This window comes from Panicum virgatum, chromosome 5N, assembly GCF_016808335.1.
Source record: "Panicum virgatum strain AP13 chromosome 5N, P.virgatum_v5, whole genome shotgun sequence".
In the NCBI taxonomy this organism is placed as follows: Eukaryota; Viridiplantae; Streptophyta; class Magnoliopsida; order Poales; family Poaceae; genus Panicum; species Panicum virgatum.
In genome coordinates this window covers 7,206,531-7,215,654 of record NC_053149.1, presented here as the reverse complement: position 1 = coordinate 7,215,654, position 9,124 = coordinate 7,206,531, and the positions used below count along the sequence as shown (strand labels likewise).

The 9,124-nt window shown below is 45.9% G+C and overlaps 2 protein-coding genes and 1 long non-coding RNA gene across 3 annotated transcripts; 2 read left to right on the top strand and 1 right to left on the bottom strand.

Moving 5' to 3' along the window:
* Positions 1–299: 299 nt before the first annotated feature.
* LOC120674477 (protein REVEILLE 4-like) lies at positions 300–2,386 on the bottom strand. Its single transcript, XM_039955654.1, has 7 exons — positions 2,243–2,386; positions 2,048–2,105; positions 1,430–1,883; positions 1,197–1,331; positions 968–1,089; positions 820–879; positions 300–699 (listed from the first exon to the last, which is right to left on the bottom strand). The coding sequence occupies exons 1-7, from the start codon at positions 2,356–2,358 to the stop codon at positions 646–648; spliced, it is 999 nt and encodes a 332-aa protein (XP_039811588.1). The 5' UTR covers positions 2,359–2,386; the 3' UTR covers positions 300–645.
* A 2,782-nt stretch (positions 2,387–5,168) lies between these two features.
* Positions 5,169–6,108, top strand: LOC120676426. The gene is made up of 2 exons (XM_039957688.1): positions 5,169–5,575; positions 5,667–6,108. The coding sequence occupies exons 1-2, from the start codon at positions 5,171–5,173 to the stop codon at positions 6,075–6,077; spliced, it is 816 nt and encodes a 271-aa protein (XP_039813622.1). The 5' UTR covers positions 5,169–5,170; the 3' UTR covers positions 6,078–6,108.
* Positions 6,109–6,364: 256 nt separating this feature from the next.
* On the top strand, positions 6,365–8,416 carry LOC120676425. The gene is made up of 5 exons (XR_005675828.1): positions 6,365–6,525; positions 6,625–6,697; positions 6,831–7,392; positions 7,649–7,715; positions 8,235–8,416. It is a non-coding gene; the product is annotated as an uncharacterized LOC120676425 (long non-coding RNA).
* The last annotated feature ends 708 nt before the right edge of the window (positions 8,417–9,124 follow it).

The window sequence follows — 9,124 nt, the reverse complement described above, 5'->3', positions numbered from 1 at the left end:
TTATGATAGTTTAAAAGTGTAAATCAGACTTTTCCCTTGGCTGCAGCAACACCTGACTCCGCCTGCCTGAGCAACGCAACAGTGCTTCCCGTCCACCAACAGCCCTCTTGCCGCGTGCAAATACAGCACGTGCGCCACGCGGCTGGAGCAAAACCAACCAACTTCGCCGAACAAGTTTCTCGTGTGGGCAACACGCGCAAGCCCAGCGCCGTTCCGGCGCATGTTCAGTTCAGGCATGGATCCTTTACCGAACAAATCCGAACATTCTGAATTCTTATTTCTATTTCTTTCGCGGAAGGTTGCATACATGTACTGGATAAAATCTGTAGAATCTACAGCCTGGAATTTACAGAGGACAGTGAGAGAACGTGCTGTACTTTGGGCTTTTGGCTATCTGAATCTCCAGGTATACATGTTAAAAAGCAGAGCCTTTCACATACGATCATTAAGCTACGGTACGTGATCCAAAGAATATTAGAATCTGCTAATATGTCAACCAGACTAGAGGGCATGTTGGTGTGGTGTTTAACCAGTTTTGCGCGCTTCAGTCTCCTCTCTTTTGGTTGGAACACCGGAACGTCCATCGAATGTGTTAGTTACAGTTTTCACTTTTCAGGCTGTATGTACGGCTGTACCATATGCACTCTACAATTGGCCAAACGACCCTCTTCTTGGGTCATACGTCGACAACAACCTTCTCTGTTATAAAAAAGTTCAGAAATAACAGTGGGATTAGGGCACACAACTTAAGGCAAATTCAGATTCAGAGAGTGCAGAGTTAACAAAATAAGCAGCTAGCAGCCAGAGAATTCCACTTACGATGGGTTCAAACTGAGGTTCTGACAAGTTGTTCTCGAGATTTCTCAGCACCAACAAGATCTGCAGGAGATAGATTCGTTTAATCTAAGTTCCTTGAGAATAGTGTGAATTGCAAGATGCGAGAAAGAGAATGGCACTGAATACCCACCGTCTTGACTGTGATATCATCCATGCCCTTGAGCTTCTGAAGATGGGCTTCAACTGGGATCGGCGTGTTCGGGTCGAATACGTCGCCGACGAACCTGTATACTTGCGCGAAATGCAGATCATCTGCAGAAGAAGATCCAGCTTACAGTTATCTCAGAATCAACTGTGCTGTTTCATCGCTCAAGTTTACTTCAGAAATAAATTATTTGATATTGGAATGGAGTTAGTACCTGGCGACAATGGAAGCTCAATCTGTTCATCATCTTTCTGAACAGAATCAATTGCCGATCCTCTGCTTGAACAGCTGCCAGCCCAAGCCATGCTCGTGCTGCTGAAGCTTGGAGTCCCAACGAACTGGCTGCCACCTGAACCAGTAGTAATAGTAACAGGTTATTTTCACGAAAGCATGGCTGCAAGTCTGTATTTAGAAAGTACAGTGAAGTTCATTGACTGACGAGATTACCGGGAAGTGTTACCGGTGGTGCAATCTGGCTCCGTGCGTCACTGTTCAGCCATGCTGGAATCCCTGAAGCTGAAGCGCCAGCCCAGTCCAAGCCTCGCATCTCTGAAAAACATCCTGAAACATTGTCAGATGACCATTCAGAAAGCCACTGTCTGAATCGTGCAGTTCCAATGGAGATTTGACAGAGGCACTTGCCACTGCTGCCGCCTGCAGGGAGACCTCCGGGGCAGTTCCAACCGATGCAGCCGTGAGCAACGGCGCCGGACGGACCTGGCACGGGGACCGGCGCGCCGTGGGGCTCCACGTGCAGCAACGGCACGGCGGCCGCGCTGCTTCCGGCCGCCGAGCTCTGCAGCTCCATGGCGAACCGGCGGCGCGGGTGCGGCGGCGGCAGCCCGGCGGCCAGGCCGAGCTTCTGGACCTTGAGGAAGTACTTCTGCGCGTGGCTCCGTATCTGCACGCACGGCACACATCGTCACGACGTTGCCACCGCCGATTCAGCCTCCTCGTGGAAGCAGTACTCGTTGGACCGACCCCCAAAATGGAAGTAGCCACACACACTGACATGCACACCCATTCGATCAGGGATTCGAGGAATCAGGATATTTCTGTGGTTACCTGTACGGTGGTCTTGGTGCGGACATGCTCCTCTATCTTCTTCCAGTCGCGCCCGAACCTGCATAGAAAGAAAGAGAGAAAGAACCATGGCCATCAGCCCCATTTCCTGCTCGTAGCGAAAGAAAGAAGCAGAGATTCAGACACTATTCAGAGCACAAGTTGCTCTGAATGCTCCAGTCCTCGGTTCTCACTCACATGAGCAGCGCGTCGAGGAACCGGCCGTGCTCCTCGGCGCTCCATGGCTCCCGGGGCTTGGTCAAGGTGTAGGGCTTCCTCGCCTTCTTCTCCGGCGCATCGTCGCCGCCCTCCATCCCCCCTCTCGACAAGCTGGACGCAATGGAATCCCCCAAAACCCAGGCCGCTACCCGCTAGGCTCTCTCCTCGGACTATATACACACACCCGCGCGCGCGCATGTCAAGGGGATGAGCAAGTGAGGAAGAAGGACCCATCTGGAGTTGTTTAATAATCCACGCAGCCAGCCGTCTCATAGCAGGCCGACGCGGATGGCCGGTCGGCTGCCGGCGGCTGAGTTCAGGCACGAGCGGAATTGAAGCCGGCCGGCGGCGCGCGGCGAGGCCGGCGCTAGCTAGGATTTAGGCGGCCGGAACGCGCTCGGGGCGCGTAGAGCTAGCGCGGCTGGCTGGTGCTTGCATGGAAGTGGCAAGGCTTCGTGGAGGGGAGTGGCCGTCGCCGCTGGGGGCAGGTGCCGGGTTGGTGCAAGCGCGGGCGGCTCCGCTCGAGTCCCGTCGGAGCGAGACCGGGACGCGCCATGTGCGCGGCGCGCGAGGGCGCTTTCCCGTTTCGGAAAGCCGGTAGGACTCCCCGGCGCGGCCACGCGCGTGGGCCCCCGGTTCGGCGGACCTGACTCGTCAAAGTCGGTGGGGCTCGGGTTGGCTGCTTGGCCCTACTCCGTATCCCTGACACGTCGGATTGTCCGAACTGGAAATTATGGGTGCACTGTAATAAATAATAAATAAAGAATCATAAAGACGTCAAAACAAGGTCCTTCCGGAACCCATAAACTTTGTAAAAAACGAACAAAATTCAATTCGTTTCGTGGCGTATGTGCAGTATACATGACTTTGAGTTTGTATGCCGATATTTATACAGCAACGCTCAGTTCGGGAAAAAAAACTAGTTTGGTTCGTCCACCATGAATGATAAAAAAGGAGAATTTTGGCAGCACGCGGTTCCGTTTCGAAGTGACACGTCGCGCACACTGCGGGACAGGTTCTAGGCCAGCAACCACGGTCCACGGGCGGAACTGCACCGCACCACACATTTAGGCCTAGTTTGGAAGCCCAAATCCCCGCTGGGAACCCCGTCGATTCCCGGCGTCGGCAGCCCGTGCGGAATTCTTCCACGCGAAGCCCATCATGCGCTTTTGGAAGCCTTGTGCGTGGGGTTTTTTTGGCCCGGGTAAGCCCAATTTCCCTGTGGAAGCTGGCCCGGCCTCTAGACATCGGGCGCCGCTCCCCTCCCTCGTCTCGCTCGGGGCAACTCCGCGAGGACGCGAGGTCGAGCGGAGAACGCCGCTGCCGCCTGGATCTCCTCCCGGTGTTCCTGCAGCCATTTCCTCCTTCGCATCAGGTGATTCCCCTCTCCCCGTCCCCCTGCATCTCCTTGCTCCCATGCTAGGGTTTCTTCTCTCCTCTCCTCACACCTTTTCTTGCAGATCCTGCAAAAAATCGCGGTCGAGGGAGCCTACGGCGGCTGTGAGGGACCCGACGTCGAGCTCCGGGGCCACTTCGTCGGTATGTACCGCACTCCTCCTCCGCATCACCCCCCGCACGCACATGCACCTGGGCGTCGTCTCGTCTTCCCGTCCGCGTCACGCTGCGCCTCCGTTCACTGGCCGCACACAGTGTAGGGTAGGAGTATGCAGTCCAATCTTGTGTTATCATTGGGTATATGATTTCCAAATGATGAACTAGACTTTGCAGGTCAAAACAAAATGTATGTGCAGATAGAATGCAATACAGCTTCAGCCAGCCAACAACAGTGTTTTTCTCTCACGCCAAATCAGCCCAGCCACCAGCCAGCCAGCCATCCAGTAGTATTTTTCTCTCACACCAGATCAGCCCAGCCACCAGCCACCCGAACGAGGCGAGGTCCTGAGATACTGTTCTGATGTTGCATTCCAGCTAACTCCCGCAGGATTTTGGCGTGCATGTTGCCAAAATGCCTAATCATGCTTACTAGTAAGACCCTTTTTTTTAGGGAAAATTCGATTCATGCCACCACAACTCCGTGAAATTGGGTTTCACGTTGAAAATCATGCCACTCAATGGCATGGATTTCAACATGAAATCAAAAATTGTGAAATTGTAGTGGCATGGATCCAACTGACCCTTTTTTTTAGCGTTGTTCGCCCTACCCATTGCACAGCCTACCTCGCTTGTCATCTTTCAAATTTGCTTATGCTTTTGTCTCCTGTCCTCCAATATATATTGTTTATTATGTCTTGATTGAAGCTCCTGCATTGCTATTCCTGTGCGCACTATTTAAGGCTGAATTTGAAAGCAAAATGAAATTAGACAAGATATTTCCTCCTGAATTTGAAAGCAAAGTGAAATTAGACAAGATATTTCCACGACAATGACAATCAGGAAGGCTTAATTAAGGCTGCAACTTATTTAAACATATAGAGAAGGTCCATACTTGATTGTTTGCTGATTATTTAACCATATAGTTCAGACTTCTCAATGGAAGATTGTTTGCCTTATTATTATATATAGCAGTAATTATTTTCAAGTTTATGAATTATTTAGCATATCTGCAGTTTTTTGTTGCTTGTCATATGACAGACTTTGACTCATTTAAGTTCACACTTGACAAGACAGTTTGACTATTAAAAACCATGTTCTGTACAAACTGGTTATTGGCAATTGTTATGAATGCATACTTTCCGATATCAAAATTTTTAGAAGCAAGTTATTATTATGTCCTTGCTACATTATCATACAAGTATTGTTGCTGCCTTGTACCATGTTAGTAAATATTTTACTAAATAATATTATCTATATACTAGATCATGGACTCTTGGGAAGAGGAAATTAGGAGATTCATGTTAGAGGATGATGAATTATTTTTTGTTCTGGTCACCGCACTTCAAATTGGGCATGTATGATGAGAAAGAGCCAGAGCACACCTCAGTTTTGACCGGTCCAAAATATGTCAAAGAAGTCTTAGAAGGTCATGAGAGGTGGTGTAAAGTGGACTTTAGGATGGAGTCTGAGATTTTTAGAGCTATAGTACACTTTCTTAGAGTGGAGAATCTATTACGTGACACACGTGGTGTTATGATTGAAGAGCAGTTTGCAATGTTTATGTTCATGCTCTCTCATAATGCGAGCACCGAGAGGCTAAAAAAGAGATTCCAACATAGTGGTGAGACTATACATAGGAAAATTACAGAGTTCTTCGATATAATTCCAGCCCTTACTCATAAGTTTCTGAAGCTTCCAGATGTATACCAAACACATGTCAAGATTGCGTCCGACCCTCGATATATGCCTTTCTTCCAGGTTAGTTATAGGTATTAGATACTTGGCCCAATCATAACCGCATAACACATGATTCCAACACTCATTCCTTGATTTAATTTTTTTACCGCAGAACTGCATTGGTGCTATAGATGGCACCCACATCCCTATCACCATTGCAGAAGAAAAGGCACCTCCTTACAGAAACAGGAAAGGAACATTGTCACAAAATGTGATGTGCGCATGTGATTTTGATCTGAAATTCACTTTCATATCATGCGGATGGGAGGGATCCGCATCTGATGCAGGAGTTCTACGGTCTGCTCGTAATAAGGGATTTAATGTGCCGGTGGGGAAGTTCTACCTTGTTGATGCTGGATATGCAAATACACCCTCGTTCATTGCTCCATATAGAGGAGTTAGATACCACCTTAGTGAGTTCAGGAGGCATAGGTCATATGCAAACTATAAAGAATTATTCAACCATCGGCATGCACAACTGCATAATCACATTGAAAGGGCTTTTGGCGTGCTGAAAAAGTGATTTCCAATTCTGAAAGTGGGTACATTCCATCCCATTGAAAACCAAATTAAATTTCCAACAGTAGCAGCAGCATTTCACAATATTATTAGAGGGTATAATGGGGATGAAGGGTGGCTGGATCACCAACCAAACAATATCTACCCATCTGATTACGTTGAGCTACCAGAGGGTGATGATGAATACCCAAATGAAGTGGAATCAATCGATGGAAACACCCTGCGAGCTTTCCCATAGTTGGTCATCAGAAGGGTGGAGGACTATCACAGCCAAGTTCAATGAGAGCTTTCCCATAGCTCACTTCACAAAGCAACAAATTCAACAAAAGGAGAAGGAGCTTAAAGGTAACTACAGGACACTAAGAGATGCAAAAAAGGAAAGTGGTAATGGCTGGAATGAATCTTTGTGCATGATACTTGCCGAACCAAAAATCTGGGAGAAGTTAATTAAGGTAAGCTATTTGGTATATAAAATATAGTTAATACTGCATTTATATTACCTATACTGTGTAAGAAAATGTTGAGAACTAATTATACTTTTTATTCAATAGAACCATCCAAAAGTAGCAAAGTTTCGCAAAAAGCCATTTCCTCTCTTTTACCAATTGGAAGCACTATATTAAGGTGAAGTTCTCTCACCTAATTTGTTACTTTCAGCACTTAATATGTTGTTTGTAGGATCTAGTATGATATTTTTAGCAATTATTCTATTACTCTCAGCAGCTAATATGATATGAATTATACTTTATTTGTACAGGAAGTATTGCCACAGGGAATCTAAACTTCACTTCAATTCAGCAAAAGGATCCTTTTGACGATACTCCTATGGCTGCTCCAAGGGTTGCTCCTATGGCTGCTCCAACTGTTGCTCCTATGGCTGCTCCTGCTGAGAGAAGTATCTCGGAACAAAGCTTCCACAGTGATCTTAGAGACTTTGGCAATAATCTGTATGCTTCAAGTTTTGATGGCCAAGGGACCTCAAGTGCACGCAATGAACAAAATGAAGCTCAATCTGCTCCAAGTGAAGGAGGAAGTGGGAGAAAGCATAAGCAAAGTCACATTGGATCTGCGCTTGAGGATTATGTGGAGTTTAAAAAGAGTCAAACAAGCAAAACTTTGGAATCTCTGAATGAAAAGAAAAAGCGTGCTGAGGAATTTTGTTTTGAGAAGTGTGCTGATCAAGTGGATTCTATAAATGAATTAACAAATGATGAGAAGTCATATGCTATGGAGCTCTTTGAATCTGATACAAACAGAGAAGTGTTCATGAAGACCAAAAATCCTGAAGTTCGTCTAATTTGGCTAAAGAGAAAAATCAGGTATGTTCTTTATACAGTTCAGTTGTACTTTGGAGCAGCTTGTACCTGTTCTTGTATCCATGGTAGCATGGATGATACAGCTATGGCAGTTCATGCTTTTAGTTTTTGGTGTTTGGATTATTTGAATGCATAACCATTAGATTTTGTGTTTAGAAAAGTAATATTGACATGCATGCTTGAAGCTTTGTGTCATTACTTTTTCATATGCTTTGGTAATTATATAATTAATGCAAACTTTCTTTGTGCTATTTTGTAGAGCACTTGCTGCAAACAGTGCATAGAAGGTAGAAGTTATTTCGTGACAGGAGTGGCACAAATGCAGAGTGAGTTACTCATTTATCTTTTCTTGCCATGCAAGTTGATCGGTCAACTGGTATTTGTATTTTGCTATGTGGGATTAGCTGTACTGTTTCTTCCAAGTTATGCACTTGTTTCCTGTGCTACTATTATGCCGTTCCTGTACTGCCTTTTGCTTGTTATAGTTTCAGATCTTTAGGATATCTGTCTTGCGATCTTTGAGAATGTTCAGTGATTGGTTTATGTTCATGATTACTATGCATGGAACACTGGTATGCTGCTGTCCTGGTGAGAAATCTTATAGTGGTGCTACTGATTTTACCACCTTGCTTTGCGCTCAACAAATGTATATAATCTGTTGCTGTCGACTTTGAGCCAAGGTATCAACTTCAACTATATGAATAAGTGACTTGCTTCATGTTCATAGCTCCTTTTTATGTGCTATCTGTTTCAGCTTTCTGCTTTATGTTCATGGCTCCTTTGCACTGACACTTGACATTTACTTTGTCCATGTTACATGCTGATAATTGCTGCTGTGTTGACAGCCAAAGAAGAGAGGAAGGCTGAAGCATGCAAGTGATTTCCTAAAGTATTGACGGACAACGTAGTTTTGTGTGAGCTGTGATAGTTGAATGTAGTAGATTCAGGAATCCGACAACACTTGTCTTGAATTTTATTTTACCGTACTTATGTACCATTTGAGTATTATGAAGTGACCTTTATATGATGGTGATTGGTGAAGCTGATTGATGGCCACCAGTCAACTTAGTATGGTGATGTAGGATTTAATTAATGTTGATTTTGTATGTTCAATTTAGTTTCGTGATGTAGAATTTTTTTTAGAATTTTATAGATTTTTTTCAATTTTTTCTAAAATTTTAAAGCATTCTCCTGAATTTTTTAGCAACTTTTTATTTTCTAGTATTTTATTGGAGGGGGCAGCGCTGCCTTTCCCAAACGGAGGTGGGGAAATGAACAACGGGGCTGTGGAGTCCCGTCGGGGACGGGGGTGTGCAGGGGAACCCCCGCAGGGAGGGATTTCCCTGGGCTGATCTCCCCGTTGCTGCCAAACGAGACCTTAATTTTCTCCGTGCACCAGATCCGCCCGGGGAAATGGGCACATCAGCACATGTTCATTTCATTCCAAGAACCATGCGTACGTGTGGGTTTCGCGCGTGATGAGTTCATATCAGCAACCAGCAGACGCTTACCTCTTGAAAGGAATAGATCGGTCGAGGAAGAAGGCAATCCGTGCCCGCAAATGTGCTCCTGATGTTTTATGTTGCTGTGCATTTGAAATTCCAACTCTTTTAGGTCTGCTATATCGAGCTCCATCATTTTTGGATAGGTAAAAGTAAAACTGTATCAGATTTGACCTGCTACTTAGTTTTGTTGGGAGAATCTCCTAGTGTCCAGCACTTTTAGGCATAATTTA